The sequence below is a fragment of the Python bivittatus genome, unplaced genomic scaffold, assembly GCF_059951505.1.
Source record: "Python bivittatus isolate LINGU-HERP-01145 unplaced genomic scaffold, Pbiv_v1 ctg000140_np1212, whole genome shotgun sequence".
Taxonomy (NCBI): domain Eukaryota; kingdom Metazoa; phylum Chordata; class Lepidosauria; order Squamata; family Pythonidae; genus Python; species Python bivittatus.
In genome coordinates, this window is record NW_028277043.1 from 1,245,386 (window position 1) to 1,264,759 (window position 19,374).

At 42.7% G+C, this 19,374-nt stretch overlaps 1 protein-coding gene across 3 annotated transcripts in view; it reads right to left on the minus strand.

Moving 5' to 3' along the window:
* LRRK1 (leucine rich repeat kinase 1) overlaps window positions 1-18,045 on the minus strand; it is a 73,843-nt gene extending 55,798 nt beyond the window's left edge. For all 3 annotated transcript variants that reach the window (XR_015795345.1, XM_007423553.4, XM_007423552.4), the window contains exons 1-2: window positions 17,782-18,045; window positions 5,727-5,937 (exon numbers count right to left, since the gene is read on the minus strand). Coding sequence is in view for 2 of the 3 variants with exons in the window: in XM_007423553.4 (XP_007423615.2) it covers window positions 5,727-5,793 (67 nt within the window). In the remaining variant the exon portion in view is untranslated. The remainder of the gene's footprint in view (window positions 1-5,726; window positions 5,938-17,781) is intronic.
* Between the last annotated feature and the right edge of the window lie 1,329 nt (window positions 18,046-19,374).

Sequence of the window (19,374 nt, forward strand, 5' to 3'; positions counted from 1 at the left end):
TGTCTCTACTGAGCTGTCTTAGCATCCTGCCACTCAGAAGGAACCTCCTTTGTCTGAAAGAAGGAGAGAGTTTTCTCTTTGATGGTAACAAACCTCTTCAACGTCCCTTAGGAGTGAAATGCGAGCTTCAGGATCATCAGACGGAAGCAGGATAACCAGTTTCAGAGCGATTTCATTTATTAAATCCCAGCATGATATCGGTGGGTCTAGGTGCCATTTAGAAGATGTAACCTTTCTCCCCCTTTTAAATTTATTTTTTAGAAGATAAAAGGAAGAAAAAGGGAACTGAACAGAAAACACAAACTACAGTGTGTACAACAGGAAAGAACCCAATCAACCCTAGTCCTAACTCTGTTAATTTTACTGTACAGCTTTAAATGGAATGGGCTGATCCACCTCATGGTTTCAAAGAATGTACCACACTTTGGGTGAGATTTTTCCCATCCATACGCGGGTTCTGGGACAATGGGCTCCTTTGCCTTAAGCAGCTAGTCTCATGGTGTTTTATAGAAATTTCCAGTGAGATGAGAAATTCAATCATAGGTCTCCATTTTCTGGTCTTTGACCCTTAGAATGCCAATTCATGGAAGACTGTTTTCATTTCCCGGCTTTGTCTGGCTCCAACATCACAGCGAAGCAAATGCGCTCAGATCTGAGACATGCTTTGCTCTGCCTGACCATTCCTAAACTCTGAATCAGCCACCTCTATTTGCTGGGAACACCCCTCATCCTCTTGGCCTCGGACTAAGATGCACCACTCATGCCAGATGACAGTTGATGAAAATAAATGATTCAGCTTCTGTATTTAATTTCCTGGCTCACATCCAGGCCTGGAGGTTGGAAATCCTCCACTGAGGGCAGGGAAGCATGTTCTGTTGCCATTTGATTTCAGCTGCCTTTCCTTCTCCTTGACTCAGGTACGTTCATGAAACACGCATAGTGGTAAACAACCCTTTGCCTCTCAACATTTGCTTCCATGTTAACTTTCCAAGGCAGAGGAGCTGAACAAAAGGAAGAGAGGATCAAAATCCTGGACATGGAGCCAGGCTGGAAATGATGGATGAGGTGGAAGCAAAGGATTACTGTGTAAGCCCCACTAGGTAAACCAGACCAGTAAAGGAACTCCACAGGAAAGCTAAAATGACTTCCATTGAGATTGGCCATAATAATAGACTCCTGCAAGCCTGACTGTGCTATCCTTCCCCTCCTTCTTATACAGTAAATTAGGGAGGCATCTGCCTGAGTCACTTCCAAATGTTATCTCATTGTTTGGGACTTAAAAAATGTTTTAGCCCATTTTGCCTAGATAACAGTTTCTGCGTATCTCCTTCAAGGTCATCTTCCTTGCTCTCTACAGGTTGTCAGAAGAAACTGTAGCTGGGCAATCAGGAGAGATTGTAGGAAGGCTGGGAGAGCATTGGAAGGAATGTTAGATATAAACAAGAGACAGGAGGGGAGGTCCACTGGTAATTTATTTCATAAACAATAACTATGTCCAGTTTGCAAGAAATCTGGGAAGAAACAGCTCAGAATGTTTCAAGAAATCCTCCCTCAAGGAATCCACAAATAAGTGAGGGTTGACCTGGGACAAAAAATGGACTCTCAAGCTTACCTTCTTCAAAAGATTATGGTGTCTGAGTGCATATTACTGGAACTGTCTCCACCTCAATCTAAGCCAATAAAAACAGCACCTCTTATAAAGACTGCCAGGATCCCGCTTTCTTAGATGCAAGCATTAAACCGCTTTCTGGAATGTCTTCCAATTCTTTGATAAGATGCAAAATAGAATTGCTTATCATGTTCTTGTCTGCAGCAATTACCAGCACCCCCTTTGCATCTGAATCGGAGTTGTACTCTCAACTAAGAATTGATATAACACAAGCGTGCTAAACATACTTGAAAGCGTGCACGATACTACAGAGTGCAGGGTGAGAAAAAAGACCAGCTTTCAGGCTTTTTCAGTTAATGGATAATAAACTAGCAGATATTGACTTTCTGTTAATTCTAAAACTTCAAAACATCCTCACAAAAATGAAACAAGCATTTCACAGCAAGTGAAATGGATTTCTTCAAGTAAAGCTGCCCAGTTCAGATTAAATCCTGTCCTGGGTGTTTCTTAAATAATCCAACATTTCAGCTTGAGTGCTATATTCATCTTCCATATCCAGATGATGAAACCGACCAACTTCACAAGGTTGTCGGAGAAATGATTTAATTTGATTGTGAAATTCACTGAAGGACTCAAACCTCTTTACAGTATTATATCATATAACACAATGGACTACATTAAATTTGCCAAGTTTGCTTATTTAACAAATGTCTGCATTTTCATGGGGGCTTTGTATGGAGCTTCCCATCTCCTGGCATTGGAAAGTCTGCTTATATTCAGATACTGATGACATCAGATCCTGTCTCAAAACGTATCACACCTGTTTTTACTATTTTTTGCTATTTTTATGGACTAATAACCTGATCTTTATTGAATACACATCCCTGAAAGCCTGTATCTTATACGTATCTGACAAAATGAGCTATGGCTCACAGAAGCTTACACCTCTTAACAAAATATGTTAGTCAGAAAAAGGGCTACCAGACTCCTTCTGACTTATTTATTTACTCGATTTATAGAGCCGCCCATCTCACTTTTACGTGACTCTAGGCGGCTTACAATAAAATAAATAAAAACACAAAATACATAATAGAAAACAAAAATAAAAGCACATAGCAGCTGGGCACGATCTAATCCATCATCCATACAACCAGGAGACGGACTCGGGCACAAAGCCAAGTTTTCAAGGTCTTACGAAAGGCCAACAGGGATGAGGCCAGTCTAATCTCAGGGGGAATGATGTTCCAAAGGGCGGGTGCCATGGCAGAAAAGGCTCGCCTTCTGGGCTCCACCAGCCAACACTCCCTAGCTGATGGTACCCCGAGTGTGCCCTTCCTGCCAGATTGGGTAAAACAGGTAGAAACAATTAGGGAGAGATGGTCCCATAAATAACCTGGTCCTGAGCCATGAAGGGCTTTTAAAGTGACAACCAGCACTTTGAATTGCTAAATTTTGTTCAGGTATTTTTGCACCAAGGCATTTGCTAATCCACTAATTATTTGGCATGAATATGTATGTAACACCACATTTGGGGCCACTGAGATGGTGTCTCCATGCTACTTTAGCGTAGGCTTAAACAAACAAGAACGCTCCCAGCTATTACAAAATAACTTCCTAACAGGACTGTAATGCCATATTTCCCTTGCTGAAAAGCAATGGTGGGCGACAGTGAACAATTGTGGTCTGAGGCTTACAATTTTTCTATAAGAACCTGTTCCAGTTCAGATGTCAGTGCAAGTGACATATATAACATAACCTGGGGGTCGCAAACAGGTAACCAATCTACCTTGTTCCTTTTCTTCTCTCTCACTAGTTTCCTTATTCCTTGCCCAGTAAGTTGGAACCATAGTGGGGTGGTGCCCCTCCAGCCAACCCAATATCTTAGCAAAGGGCTTTTTCTCTGGAAGAAATCCACCACTGAAACATCAGCTCAATGACCATTAAATCTTTGCCTAAAGAAATTTCACAAAAGAGAATCCACTGCCTCCTGAAACAATGTGTACCAAGAAAACAGTCCTCCTAAGAAAGGCAGATCTTGAGGACTTTCTTTGTCTCTTTAAGTGAGTCGCGCCAGCTACTGGATCTGCTCTTTGATCACGCTCCCATCTCCTTGGTGAAGTCAAGCAAACCAATGGAGGAATAAGACTGAAAGGCAGTGCTTGATGTTCTACAGTGTAAAGGGCAGGCTAAGGTCTCTGAACCAGGATCTGGCTACAAAAACACGACACTGGAGAAATCATGCTAGACAAACAATGCATCAAAGGAAAAACTCATGCTACGTAGTGCTAAATTGGTAGGGATCCCTTGCAGTGCATCCATTCTCACAGCAACTTCATGTGGCAAAGAAGGGGTATAAATTTATACTCTTGCTAAGAGTCAACACTGACCTTATGGCACATAATCAATCACCTATTATGCCAAGCATTTCATACACACACACAAACAAACAAAGATTTATAATAAAGTAGAAAGAGAAAAGAAAATACGCACATTTCACCCATGCACAGACTGGTACTGGAGCTGCCCAAATGCATGTGAAAAGTTTCTCTAATAAAGGGCAAAATAAAACACCAGTGTTTCTTTGTGGTTCCACAAAAATCCAAATTTGAACAGCTGCTTAATACTTTGCTTCTGCCCAACTCTCACAGCAACGCCCCAAACACTCATCCTTGTTGGTAAATATCCCTTCCTAATGAATTGTTGGCTAAAAAGGGACGGGGATGGGCAGAGAGGAAGCAAATCAAATTGTAACGCTAGAAGCTGATGGAGCATTTGCTCATGACTCTCTTGTAGGATCATCATTGCTGCAGATGCAAGAAAATCTGCCACAATTCCATGTCCCCATACTTCCATTAAACTCTCCAATGAGATGCAAGGTTTCATGTCTTTTACAATGAACATGGAGGGAATGAACATGGAAGATCACTGTAAAGCTGGCTGGGAATAGAGATGGTGGGGGTGGTATATTAAAGACATGGGACCATGACCTGTGGCTTGAGAATCACAAAGAGGCCACCTTCTAAAATCTTTTGGTACTGCCCAGAGCCCTATCCACAGTGCCACTGATTTTCTATAAACTAAAATTAAACTGAATGGATTTAACATTGATTAAAATAGAAGGGGGAAAATCAGGTTACAAGAAAAACGTTTTTACTCCACACACGTCCACTTTCTGCTTTAACTACTTCTACTGCCACTGTGTTCCCAACATGAGTCCTGCCTCCATTCCCCAAAATACCAACCCGTGGCCTGACAGGTCTAGCTTCAGCTTTGGGAAGCTCTACAGCCTTTCCAGACTGTTCTCCAGGTAAGATAACACCCCAGCTCTCCATCAACAGATCCCTACAAGCATTCCCAAGACAGCCCAATCCTGCACTGAATTCATATTCTGCCAGCAGGGCTGACTCAAGACATTTTACAGCCTAAGGGGATCCAACAAAGGGTGTTCACCTTCCTACCTAAAACATGACACACAACCAGCCAAGTTACTTAGGCACATGGCACAGAAAACCCCAGAGATACTTCTGTGCATCTGTAGCAATCATAACAAATTAAGTAAAGGACAATTTGTTAACCTAACATCCAAATCTACTACCTGGGGAAACTGTTTTTATTTTCCTTAATGACAGGACTGACTTGCTCTCAAAAAGCCCTGAATGTTTGTTGAGGAACCCACTAACATTTTGCCAGTATGAGATGGAAGAATTTGGGCCACTCCTGAATGCTCCCACAACATGTTTAAGAAGATATTGAGCTGAGTTTCTGCAGTCTACCGAACCATGAACAACCAAAAGAGTTGGGCTGGCACAGTATGCAAAATACCCCCCCCCAAAAAATCCTAACTATAGTTAACAGCAATCAAGGTTTGTATCATCTGTGAATGTACCTGCTAGGTCTTAAACTCACTTGGTTGAGTGTGCTGTATAAATAGTCTATACGTATCTCCCTTGGGTTGGAGAAAGGTTGGCATGGTGGGGAAAAACACAAGTAGGGAAATCCAAGTCCATCTACCCCATACTTGTTCACACTGGTCTATGTAAGGATTCAACCCACTTGGCCAAACTTTCCATAAACTAATGGATAAATAGAATAACAGGCATGCTGGTATCACATTTACCTTCTTGCTGTTCTGTGGTATTCTCGCCATGGTCTGCAGATTCCTGTCTCCCGACACACCAATACATTCTGGGCTCTTGACAGAAAGTTTTAAACCATCAACAGATATTAGTCCAACGCATCTAATATCTGATACATTGTCTGCAAAGCCAGGTTAGCATATCCACCTTCAAAGCACCACACTATTCATCACAACTCAGAAGAGAATGGCTCTGTTTTAAAAAAAAAAAAAGAGTAAAACAAAGACAATAATCTAAATTAATTGTCCTTTATTAAACAAATCAACAGAAAAACAGTAACAATGATTGTTAAAGACCTATTTTTTTTAAAAAAATGCAAATCTAGTTTAATGTTTCCAGTAGCATGGGATTTAAATATACTACACTTTCTCTAAAGCGTTTTATCCCGATTGCATTCCTCGAAATCATGTTTACTGTACAGGATTAATATTAATACATTGTGATTATTTGGTTTTCCTGAAGTACTGTATGGGTTTTATATTCTATAGCTGCTGAAATAACTTCCAGTATATGTGAATTTGTTGTAACTCACATGGAACCTGTGGGACCAGTTGGGTTAAAAATAAAAATAAATATGCTAAGCATTATGATGGAGAAAGGAAACCACAGGATAAATTAGGCTAGATATTCTGATCTATTGTATATGAAATTTCAAAAAGTAGAGTTTTAATAGAAAAGAATATATGTAGCTCAGGGTTGAACTGTGGAGTTCTTGTGGTCTCTGAGCCTGGCTGTTGGCTTGCAAGTGTTTCATTACCCCACTAGGTAATATCATCAGTGCCCTGATGACGTTACGTACTTGGAAAGTGAAATGTTTGCAAATCAACAACCAAGCTCAGAGAACACCAAGAACTCCAGAGTAGCATTTTGCAGATCAGGGTTTGGAAATTAATGATCAAAAATCAATTCTCAAATGTTATATTTTTCATTCATCAGAAGCCATGATTTGCCAATCGATTTCAAAATCCAAGACGATGTTTCATTTGGAGCATCTATATCATCTTCCTTCCAAAACTGGCTAATTTTTTAAAAAGCAGTGAACAATCTCTTTTACATTTTAAGATGCAGTGAACTTTCAGGATTTCTGAGCATTCATCAGTCTTCCTGGGATCTAGCAAAGTACTCCCTACTCCAACTCTAGCAGATTGGTTTTGTCAGTGCCCAGGCAACTTGGCTTATCTCAAAAACAGCCAGGCAATTTTAAAACTGAAAAAAAAAGTGTCTCAAATTTACTAAGCTTTATTTAATATCTATATTATTATATATATTTACATAATGTTTCTGTACTAATACTTTATGGTTAGATCTTTCGTGTCTTCAAACGTTACTCATTTCATTACTATTTTGTAGATTCTTTTTTGATCACTTTAGCCATGTTGCATCTTGGGTTGCACTTCATCCTATCTTCTAGTTGTTATACGTTGCCCATCAGCTATTTAAATGCCAATCAATCATTCAATCAACTGGAAATCCTTACAGTCTAGAGTTGGCTGGGGGAAATATTTCAAAAGAAGCCAAAGGCAAATCATTGCTGCCATGTTGCCAAGAAAACCACATGGACCATTCTTGTTCAAGCTCAGGTCACGAAAGATGGGATCGTTTCTAAAGCTGCCCTTCAATCTTAAAAGGACTGCTCCTTTTAGCAAAGTTCCAAGAGTCTATCGAACGGGTGGCCCGCAATTATTTTTGCAGAGAACCCATAAAATGCCAAGTCTTCGCCATCCCCTTCGGGAGCATAGCTTCTGCATTTCCTACTGCTGCTGAGCTCCTTCACTTCCCCTTTCCATTATGCAAATACCAGCACACTTCATCAAGCAGCAGAGCAATTGCTAAGAGGCCCAAAGGTTATGCAGCTCTTGGTTCTTCAGGTTCTTCAGGCAGCCTTGCTAGGGCATGAACTTTTGCAGAGCAACATGCCTCAAATGTCAAGCTTAAAAGAACTCCAAGTTATTCCCTGTAGGACCAGTACAATAGTATATGTTTGGTAACCAAGATTTTTCTCTTGGTTTTGGCTGGAGGGAGCAATCTGCAGCCCTCAAACTATTTTTCAGTGGCTCCCAAAGAACCTCTAACCACAGCAGCTCAAAACAGATGGCAGTTTCCTGCCGTTTGGAGAGGCACAAAGGTCACAAACTGGCCTTGTAAACCTTAAATAGGGTTACTATATTTCAGAAAACAAAGAAACCCCTTTAAACTCTCCACCCAATTCAAAGGGGAAAAACAGAAAGTCCTGATCTTACTTGCTTTGCACCATAATTCCCTCCCCCCCCAATGTTACATGTGGCCCTTGGCCATCACCTCTGGATTTGAGGAAGGTCTGGTGCCCTCCAGACCTTTGGCCTGAATTCCTCAAACCCTTCAACTAACAAAATGGCCAGTGAGGGTTAACAATAAGAGGAAGCTCCTTTCTGGTTCTGGCATCTATTTTGTGGAATGCTGTCCCCAGAAAGGCTTGGTTGGCACCCACATTATGATCTTCCTAGATAATAAGCTTTTTATTTTTCCTGGTACTAAGCAATCCATTGCAGATCCTGAATATTGTTCGATCGAACCTGTATCAAGTACATTAATGAATATTTTTGCCAGTTATTATCTGTCTAAATAACACGGCTGTTTCAACCCATCCAGGGAACGGTAGCTATTTGGCAATTTAGAAATGTAATAAAATACATACACACACACTTACATGAGCACATCTGGAGGGTACCAGATGAGAGAAGCTGATCTATAGGATGCCCAACATGGTTTACACATTCACAGCTTTGAAAAATGCACTTCAGAATTACTTTGACTGTAAATCAGGCCCAAATGTGTTAGAAATAAATGTAGCTGGGCATCTTCTCAAAATTGTGTGCAGCAAAATGGAAGATGTTACCTTGGAAATGACATGCAAAATCATGTTGGTAAGTTGCTCAGATGCATTTTAGGCCATCCTACGTACAAGTAATTTGATATGAGTGCCCTACTGAACATCTTGATGCTCCTCAAGGAATGAATGATAGCCACCTTTGACTTCTGTGAGGCTAAAATCTGTAAACAATCTGTACAAATAAGCATCACTTCCAAGAGGATTCAGCCAGTGTGTGTTTGTACATGCAGCTGCTGGTGATTCAGAAGAACACAAGCATGACATCTATCTTAGGTCAACTCCATTTTTCCAAAGTGCCAATGAGTGCTGTGGTACTTTGCATTAGAGAGGGGAGAAAATGGAGAAATCAAGCAGAGGCCACCTGGAAATGAAGCAATCTGCAGCTGTCTGGACACACTTCCAAAACCATCACAGAATTCTCTGAAAGTGTGGCAGGAAGTGGCAATGCCCAGATGGCCCAGAGAGGAAGTGAAGGAGTCCAGACTATGTACATGCAAAAGTAAACCACAATAAGTTTCCATTCCTTAGGATAGGAGTGGACTATGGAGATCAATACCTGATGGTGGAAGGACAAGGTCACCACCACCTTTAACTTAATGGGTATCCCCATCTTTAACATCTGTCCACGCTAACAGAAATTCACATGCATTTTGCTGCCTTTACAGGTCCTGCAAACTGCCCAAATACAAGAAAAAGAGGGCAATCTCCAAAGAGCCACAGATATGGATGTGGCTTAGTAGCCAGGCATAATTTCTTGTAGCCTCTGATACCCTTTGCTACTGTGACCTGCATGGAGACAGTAGGAGACACTCAAGCCAACAGCAGAGAACATATGCAGTTCAGGGTTGAACTGCTGGGTTCTTGATGTTCTCTGACATGTTACCTAGCCTGGAAATGAAACATCTGCCAGAAATCAACCTAGGTCAGAGAACCCTGAGAACCCAAATGACTAAACCATTTACCCATGCATGTTATGGGCAATTTAAGTAACCGTGGGAAGTCTCCCAGCTTGAAAATGAATTCTGCCATTTTCCATGTATTTGACAAGTTGCAGAAGAGAAGAGCTGCCTCCAAGCTCCAGCACACCAAAGGGGACTCCTGCTTCCCTGGGGGCTGGAAAGTATATCTGGGGCTGCCAAGCTGCTCAGACAAGAGAGTTGCAAACTATTAGGACACATTTTTGTTCTAAAACAGAGATAGGAAAGCTTTGAAGTTGTAAACAGCATTGAGCAGATCCATGGGGATTCTCTTTTTCTTTCTTTCTTTCTTCTTTGGGCAAGGATTAAGCCAATTTTAGGCTCATGCTACAATCCTGTTGCACTTCATCAACAAGATAAGGAAAGCAGGCAAAGTGTGGCTTCCCAGATTCTTCAATACCTCCTGTGACAACTGCCGATAAAAGAGTCTGTATAAACTGTATAAACATTATGTTCTGGGTAATGAAGTAACATGATGCATCTGACTGGGTGTTTCTGTCCTCATCTTGTGTTCCATCTATGCTTACATGTGTGTCTGGGTCTACTAGGAAGAATGGGGAAGGTTGTATATGGTCCACCCTAAGTCATGTGACCAGAGGGAGGACAGAAGGAGGCTTATGATGGAGCAGTCAGCCACATTTTGAACCACTGCTCAACTCCTCTCCCATAGGGAAGCACTGGAGAAATTTGGAGACAATGTTTTTCTCCACTATCCCTGGCTAGATATGACCCATTTTCAAACTCAGTCTTTCTTTTGCCAACTTCTCTCCCTCCCCAAATTTGGTCCTGTTCTTGTTGAAGCACAGAGAGTTTTTCTGCTGATGGGCAAAGCCCCAAGCCCCTTTACATAATTTATTTCCAACATTATTTGGGCTGGAAACAATACAATCCACGACAACAATTGAGAAGGAAGTCTGAAGCCTGCAAATGGGAGTTTGAAGGTTGCAGGCAGGCATTGGGCTATGTTCGCCCACCCCAATTGAAAGTAAAACTGGAATTCTTTCAGCTCTACCTCCCTGTTAACAATTAAAAATTTTGTTTAATTGTTTTAGCAGACCATCTACGGGTCTGGTTGCCATCTCCTTTTATTGCTGTTCCAATACTTTATCAGATAAAATTTTAGCATATAGAACTGAAGTAATGGAAGCTTTTCCTGGAAAAGTAATAAAATGCTGGAGGGAAAACCCGACTGCTTCATTTATGTCTATCAAACTGCTACTAAAGGAGTAAACCCAAATTCCCTCGCAAGGTAACTTAACAGTATTCAAAAAGAAGACATCAGCACCCATCTATCCCCCATTAGCCTATTTTCTCTGGTCTAAGGTGAAAAGTTTATCACTTCAAAGTTAGTAGAACCATGTTAATTTATGGTAACCAAAAATCAGGAGGAGTCTAGGCAGCACCTTTTCAGACTAATAAGTTTTGCAGTAGCTCACAAAAGCATATGCCTTTTAATAAAACATGTTAGTCTGAAAAGGAGTCTGAAAATCAGACTCCTCCTGATTTTTCATTTTTCATATTGAACTTTACTGAATATTCATTGCTTCATATTAAAGTAGCGTAGTACTTAAGATTCTGGACTGGGAGCGGAAAGACCCAAGTTGAAATTCTCACTTGACTACTGTGTGACTTTGGGCATCTCATGAGCGCTCAGTCCAACCTACCTCATTGATAAAATTAAGAGTCAGCCCCATAAAGATCTTAAGCTGTCACAGAAAAGATAGGATATAAATGTAATAAATCATCATCACTGGACTGAGAGCTCCTGAGATGGTAAAGCTACAGTAATTCTCAATTGTCAGGGCAGAAGTTCTAGGTATATCTACCTTCCCACAAATACCCAAAGTTTCCTGGCCACCACATTCCCTCTAGCCTGTTCCTGAATTCCACCAGGATTCTCCACCCAGGACAACAGATGGTTAAAGCATAACTGAGTCAATCCATAGAAAAACAATTCAACTTTGGACGCTACGTTTATTAAGAGCAATCAGTAAGTCACAAAACAACTCTTCATCTTTATTAAGCAAAAGAGGATTTGAGAAAATGCAGCTGCAATATTACAGCCACAAAGTCTGCTGTTGTTAAACTCCAAGACTGGAGTGACTAAAGATGTTTAGTGAATTAGTGGTCACATGCTTATGGGTTCAGGTTACAATATCACAACAATGAAAAATAACTACAACAGATTCCTCTATTTATATATAATCTAGTTGTTACTCTTAATCCATACAACAAATGTATATAGTAGGCCTCTTTCATTATCACCTTTTTGCAAATCAAGGCCAAAGACTGAGAAAGAAAACCACATCATACCTGGGTTCATATCTCATGGTAAGTCAGACTGTGATTTGTTTGGTTCTGGGTTGAACAAAGTCAATCATTCTGGTTTACTGAATTCACTGCTAAAAACAAACTTGGGTTAGCCTGATCGGCATGAATCAATTTGGTAAATGCAAGTTACAGATGTGGTTTCATCCAGGTTTCTTCCCATACAATTCCTAGCTTAGGGGGAGTTTTTAGCAACCCCAAGATCTGTTTGGCAGAGTTACAAAAGGCTGGATTACTATCTTCGCAACCAAGTGATGCCAAGTTTGAGAAAGCAGTGAGTGTACAAACATACACCTCTTGATAAGAAATCCACCTGTTCTTTATCTCATATATACACTGCATCATGAGTTGAACTATAACTTCAACGTCTGTGACTCAGAGATGGTTCAATCAACAGGAGACACAGCCTGGAAGTAGAAGACAGAATTTCCAGGCAAATATTCAACCTTTCTCCCAGTCCAGTTGCAGCTCTGATAATGGATGCAACTTAACATAATCAAAAGTCAAGGCAGAATTACAAGGGGACAAAAGTAAATCAATCAATCATAGTTTGTCTCATGAAAGAGATCATTGTTTCAACTATTCTGGAAGAAAAAAGAAACACTTTTATTCTTTGCAGCTAAAGACATAATTTGCTTCCAAACTGACCAGTCAAGATCGAAGTTAGAGGACCAAAAACTTGTAGCATTTCCTTCTCTTACTAACTGGATTGCTCCTGTTGCAAGTTCCAGCTTGCTTTCCATCCATGTTGCTCCAGCCTTTTCTCACCATCTTTGTTTCTCAACTGACACTTTGTACAAGTTCAGTCCTCCCTGCACTGTTTTTGAGTTAAACTGTTTTGTTTTTACTCTGTGCTCTCTTTGCATTTTTTTTTTAAATTGTACTTCTACAAAATTCAGTTCCTTCAAACATGCCAATACCGATATCTCCCTCTTCTTTCTCATTGGTCTGATTTTTCTTGCCACTCACGACCTAAATTTTCTCTTAAAGGGAATGGCTTAGAAGGGAGTTTACCAATTTACAGGAAGACGAAGTGTATCACTGTGCACAAAATACTCTTTCATCATGAGAGTCGTAAAGTGAAAGCACTGGATATGTTTATCCTGCTGGAATTTTTTTTTTTCCCTAGCAAACTGCTCTAAAGAATTCAGCCTGGATTTCTTGGGAGTTTTATTTTCCTAAAATGATCTGCCTCGGACAAATTTTACCCATCACATCCAATATTTTCCTGCAATCCAATCTGCAGGAATTGCTTCCTTTGTTCTGAGCCTATTCTGCAATATACAAGTGTGTGATGGCTAATAAGACATTTAAAAATGCAGACATCATTTTAAACCAAGATGTTGCAAAGAGGAGGAATAACAATTATTTGCCTTGCCCGCTAGTTGAAATGGAAATGTGTAAACACAACTAGAGAAAGCATCAATATTTCAAACTATTCTTGAACATGCAAAAATACAACTTCCTGGACTGTACTATTTTAGAATCAGATGCACGTTTATACACACTCACCCATCCCCAAAATTTCTTCCTTAAACAAAGAAATGTAGCTTATTAAGAAGCAGCTCGCAATATATTCTACAATTTCAAATCTGTTGGGAAATCCTGAAACCTTGGATTTTTAAGCAATGAAACAAGATTTCTGGAGAACATGCTTTTTTTTTCCAGCTTTGAGAAGCAGCAAACAAACATGGAGTTTGCAGAGAATGTCTGGAAGCTCTTGGTCTTAATCCAGTGTTGTCCAAACTTGGCCACTTTTAAGATGAGTGGACTTCAACTTCCAGAATTCCCCAGCCAGCATGTCTGGCTGGGGAATTCTGGGAGTTGAAGTCCACTCATCTTAAAGTGGCCAAGTTTGGACAACACTGTCTTAATCATACTTGGAGTAGGCCTACAGAAATCTGTGAGATTTAAAAACATCTTGACTTACTAAATCCCACTCAAACCCATAGTTTACTCAACAGAGCTCCTTAAGTATGTTTTGGACATCTCAGTAAACCATGATGTTCTGACTATGATTTAATGAAACTACACTGCTGGGTTAACACAACGTACTAAGGTAGAACCACCATATCTGGGCTGCAAAAATCAGGTTAACAACAAGATGGCAGCAAAGTGGTCCAGAAAACTAACTCTTGGCTGTTGTTTAGTGGTCATTTGGAGTTTTTCAGTACAGACATGGGTGCCATAGCTAAGCAAGAACCAGACACAACACCTTAAGGGGTTAACCAGACCTAACCCTCCACTGAACCTGACATTTCTTACTTTGTCCCCCAGATGGTTCACCAGAGGCTCAAAAAGGCTTCCTGAAGATCTTCCCCATTTCTGAACAATTCCCAAAGCCATTCTTGAACAGATGGTTACTTCTCCCTGCCCTGCCTCTTTAAAAACAATTCAGCATGCAACTCTGCAAACCCAAAGGTTTTCTTGAGTGGAAAATCAAAAGGAAGAAAAGAAGCGCTTGACTGCTCTATTGAGAAGTGTCAATATACTGTCACCACACAGCGTGCCTGATATCTTAGGAAATCAGCTTGAAGTACTGTAGCTTTCCTACAAGCTGGGCATTTCCAAACAGGTCCAATTCTGCCTTATGGAACTTTCCAATGATAAGATTGGCTGTTAATCAGCACGTTGGTGAGGGAAGGTGTGGGCGAAGGGTTCCAAAGAGTTACAACTTGAGTATCTGCCAATTACAGCAGGTAGAAGGGAGAGCAATGGGGTACAACCTCAAAAACGACAGAATGATCTCAGTGCGTATCCAAGGCAAACCATTCAATATCACAGTCATCCAAGTCTATGCCCCAACCACTGATGCTGAAGAAGCTGAAGTTGACCGCTTCTATGAAGACCTACAACACCTTCTAGAACTAGCACCAAAAAAAGATGTCCTTTTCATCATAGGGGATTGGAATGCTAAAGTAGGAAGTCAAGGAGTAATCGGAATAACAGGCAAGTTTGGCCTTGGAGTACAAAATGAAGCAGGGCAAAGGCTAATAGAGTTCTGTCAAGAGAACAAGCTAGTCATAGCAAACACTCTTTTCCAACAACACAAGAGACGACTCTACACATGGACATCACCAGATGGTCAATACCGAAACCAGATTGATTATATACTTTGCAGCCAAAGATGGAGAAGCTCTATACAGACAGCAAAAACAAGACCAGGAGCTGACTGTGGCTCAGATCATGAGCTTCTTACTGCAAAATTTAGGCTTAAATTGAAGAATGTAGGGAAAACCACTAGACCACTCAGGTATGACTTAGATCATATTCCTTGTGAGTACACAGTGAAGGTGATGAATAGATTTAGAGGATTAGATTTGGTAGACAGAGTGCCTGAAGAACTATGGACGGAGGTCCGTAACATTGTACAGGAGGCAGCAACTAAAACCATCCCAAAGAAAAAGAAATGCAAGAAAGCAAAATGGCTGTCTGATGAGGCTTTACAAATAGCTGTGGAAAGAAGGAATGCGAAAAGCAAGGGTGAAAGGGAAAGATATAAGCAACTGAATGCAGATTTCCAGAGAATAGCCAGGAGAGATAAGAAGGCCTTCTTAAATGAACAATGCAAAGAAATCGAGGAAAACAATAGAATGGGGAAGACTAGAGATCTCTACAAGAAAATTGGAGATATGAAAGGAACGTTTAGTGCAAAGATGGGCATGATAAAGGACAAAAAAGGCAGGGACCTAACAGAAGCAGAAGAGATTAAGAAGAGGTGGCAAGAATACACAGAAGAACTATACAAGAAAGATCTTAATGTCCCTGATGTCCACGCTGGTGTGATCACTGACCTTGAGCCAGACATCCTAGAGAGTGAAGTCAAGTGGGCCTTAGGAAGCATTGCTAACAACAAAGCTAGTGGAGATGACAGTATTCCAGCTGAGTTATTTAAAATACTAAAAGATGATGGTGTTAAAGTGCTGCACTCAATATGCCAGCAAGTTTGGAAAACGCAACAGTGGCCACGGGATTGGAAAAGGTCAGTTTACATTCCAATTCCAAAGAAGGGCAACGCCAAAGAATGCTCAAACTATCGCACAATTGCACTCATTTCACATGCTAGCAAGGTTATGCTCAAAATCCTACAAGCTAGGCTTCAGCAATACATGAACCGAGAACTACCGGATGTACAAGCTGGGTTTCGAAGAGGCAGAGGAACTAGAGATCAAATCGCCAACATTCGCTGGATCATGGAGAAAGCACGAGAGTTCCAGAAAAATATCTACTTCTGCTTCATTGACTATGCAAAAGCCTTTGATTGTGTGGATCACAACAAACTGTGGCAAATTCTTAAAGAGATGGGAGTACCAGACCACCTTACCTGTCTCCTGAGAAATCTGTATGCGGGCCAAGAAGCAACAGTTAGAACCGGTCATGGAACAACCGATTGGTTCAAAATAGGGAAAGGTGTACGACAAGGCTGTATACTGTCACCCTGCTTATTTAACCTATATGCAGAGTACATCATGAGAAATGCCAGGCTGGAAGAATCACAAGCCGGAATTAAGATTGCAGGGAGAATCATCAACAACCTCAGATATGCGGACGATACCACCCTAATGGCAGAAAGTGAAGAAGAACTAAAGAGCCTCTTGATGAGGGTGAAAGAGGAGAGTGCAAAAGCTGGCTTGAAACTCAACATTAAAAAAACTAAGATCATGGCATCTGGACCCATCAATTCCTGGCAAATAGAAGGGGTAGAAATGGAAGCAGTAACAGACTTCATTTATTTGGGCTCCAAGATCACTGCAGATGGAGACAGCAGCCATGAAATTAAAAGACGCTTGCTCCTTGGGAGGAAAGCTATGGCAAGCCTAGATAGCATATTAAAAAGCAGAGACGTCACCTTGCCGACAAAGATCCGCATAGTCAAAGCTATGGTTTTTCCAGTAGTAATGTATGGCTGTGAGAGCTGGACCATAAAAAGGCCGAGCGCCGAAGAATTGATGCCTTTGAACTGTGGTGCTGGAGAAGACTCTTGAGAGTCCCCTGGACTGCTAGGAGGTCAAACCAGTCAATCTTAAAGGAAATCAACCCTGATTGCTCATTGGAAGGATCGATAATGAAGCTCAAGCTCAGATATTTTGGTCACCTAATGCGAAGAGAGATCTCTTTGGAGAAGACCCTGATGCTGGGAAAGATTGAAGGCAAAAGGAGAAGAGGACGGCAGAGGATGAGATGGTTAGATAGCATCACTGAAGCAATGAGCATGAAACTGAGCAAACTCAGGGAGGCAGTGAAGGACAGGAAGGCCTGGCGCAATATGGTTCATGGGGTCACGAAGAGTCGGACACGACTTAACGACTAAACAACAACAACAACAGAAGGGAGAGCCGCGGAAGCGAAGAAGCAAGGTGGAAAGGAAGAGAAAGGGAAGTTCCAACCCCCCGGGAAGGCGGAAGAGCAGAACCGATTTCACTTCACCTGCCTTAGGGCACCCAAGATCTGAGCTAGGAAGATCCGGACGAGCACGCGACGGCAGCAGACCCAGAAATCTGGGTCTCCGCTGCATCGGGCGTCCGTCTGGATTTTCTGCAGCGCCCAGCCTCTCGTGCCAGCAGCCAGCGTCGCTGGACGGCACCGGAGCGGTCGAGGCTCGCTGCAGCTTTTGGCAACGGGCGAGCCAGCCTCCGGCCCCCCAGCCTCGTCCAGATGCGCGGGACACCAATGAGGGTCCGGGCGCGCCGGAGTCCGGCGAATCTGGAGGGTTCCCGCTCCAGCCGCTCACTTCTTCCTTCCCCCTCGTCTTGAGCGCTGCGCTCAGCCCCTCCTCCGATCCAAACCAGCGATCGCAATCCTTAATAACCGTGCCTGACCACGGTGACCGCGCAGCGAGGCTTCCACCCTGCCGGCACTTACCGGGGCCTCGCTCCCCGCGCCCTCCATCTGGGCCGGCTTGCGCGGAGCCTCGGCGCGCCTCCACCCTCGACGCCTCGGGGCTCTGGAGGGAGGGAGGGAGGGAGCGAGCGAGCGGGGGGCCGGAAGGGCCGATCGCGCGGGGGAGGGGGCGCCGACCGGCGGGGCGCCCGTTCCTGTTGCGCGCTGGGCAAACGGAGCCAACCCCGAGGAGGCGGCGCCGCGCGGCTTGCCTGCTCAAGCAGCCCCGCCACTTCCTCGATTGCCTGGCCGAGGGAGGGGTCTTCCGGCTCGCCGAGGCGGGTCTGAGCGGCCGCCTCCGGCTCGTAGGGCGGCGCAGGCGAGGACGGGCGGTGCAGCTCCTGCAAGGATATGCAGCGGAAGGCGGGCGCGGGCGGCGAACCCAGCTGGAAGAGGAGCCGGAGCGCCGGGAACCGCAGCGGCGGGTGGCCGCGCAGCGGGCTTCTGCTCAGCGCGCCCGCCCGCCCGCTCGCCCGGCTTTCCAGCATGCACGCTCCGTCTCATCCTTTTCTCCATCCGCTTGCTTGAACCGAGGCAGCGTTTCCGAGCGGCTTCGCATCCACGCTCCGTCGGTCTTCATGCTTGTTTCTTGTTTCTGCGGACGGGCGGTGATGGAGGAATCCTTCGCTCTACATTTATTTCTCCAAACTTGAGCGCCCTCGGTTGCTCCTCAAAGAGTCTACCAGCTTGGGATCTTCCAGAGAAGGATAGCCCCAGGGGTATCCGCAGGGCAGAGTCAATATCTATCTATCTATCTATCTATCTATCTATCTATCTATCTATCTATCTATCTATCTATCTATCTATCTATCTATCTATGATCTCACCCCTTTAAAATGTAAGAATCCGTGTGGAGAATTTGGAATGTGGGTGTCTTCTCCACCCAGGAGAGAATTCATTTCCCTGTGGGAGCTGCTATTTCACCAGGTCGCCCACATTTGATTAAGAATATGCAATGACACATGGAAGGCATATGGTGAGGTCGGTTTGCTAGATTTCTTCAATGTAGTCAAGATCACTGGAACAATGATAAGAGCTAATAAAGATTCTGGTCCAGGATGGTCCAGAAGTGGAACTATAAGGTTCTTCATTAAATCTCCTGCTCAAGGCTGAAGCTCACATCAGTTAGCCTAAGTAATACTTCAGTAATACCATTTTTCTTTATGTGACTTCTGAGTTGGGCTACACAAGTTTCTTGGTGCACTGCCCACGTGGGCTACTTATTTATTAATTATGCCTATAAACCATCAGACTGAAAAAAAGAACTCCTGGTGGTTTACATCATCAAAAACCTAGGAACCCTGACCTAAAAACCATTAAAGGCACAAATGCAATGGTGCAGTGGTGATCATGCATGCTCCCAAAGACCTCCAGAACAATTCTGACTTCAACAACTTCCAGAGGGCCAACAATGAAGGTGCTAATCTAATTTCCAGAAGGAGGCTCTTCTATAATATGGAGGATGCAACTGAAAATGCTCTTGCCCCCTTCTCTTCCCTACTCGGGTGACCATGAAGATATGTAATGGCAAGGGTGCAATGGACAAGTTGGTAAGTTGCTTCTACATAGAGAAAA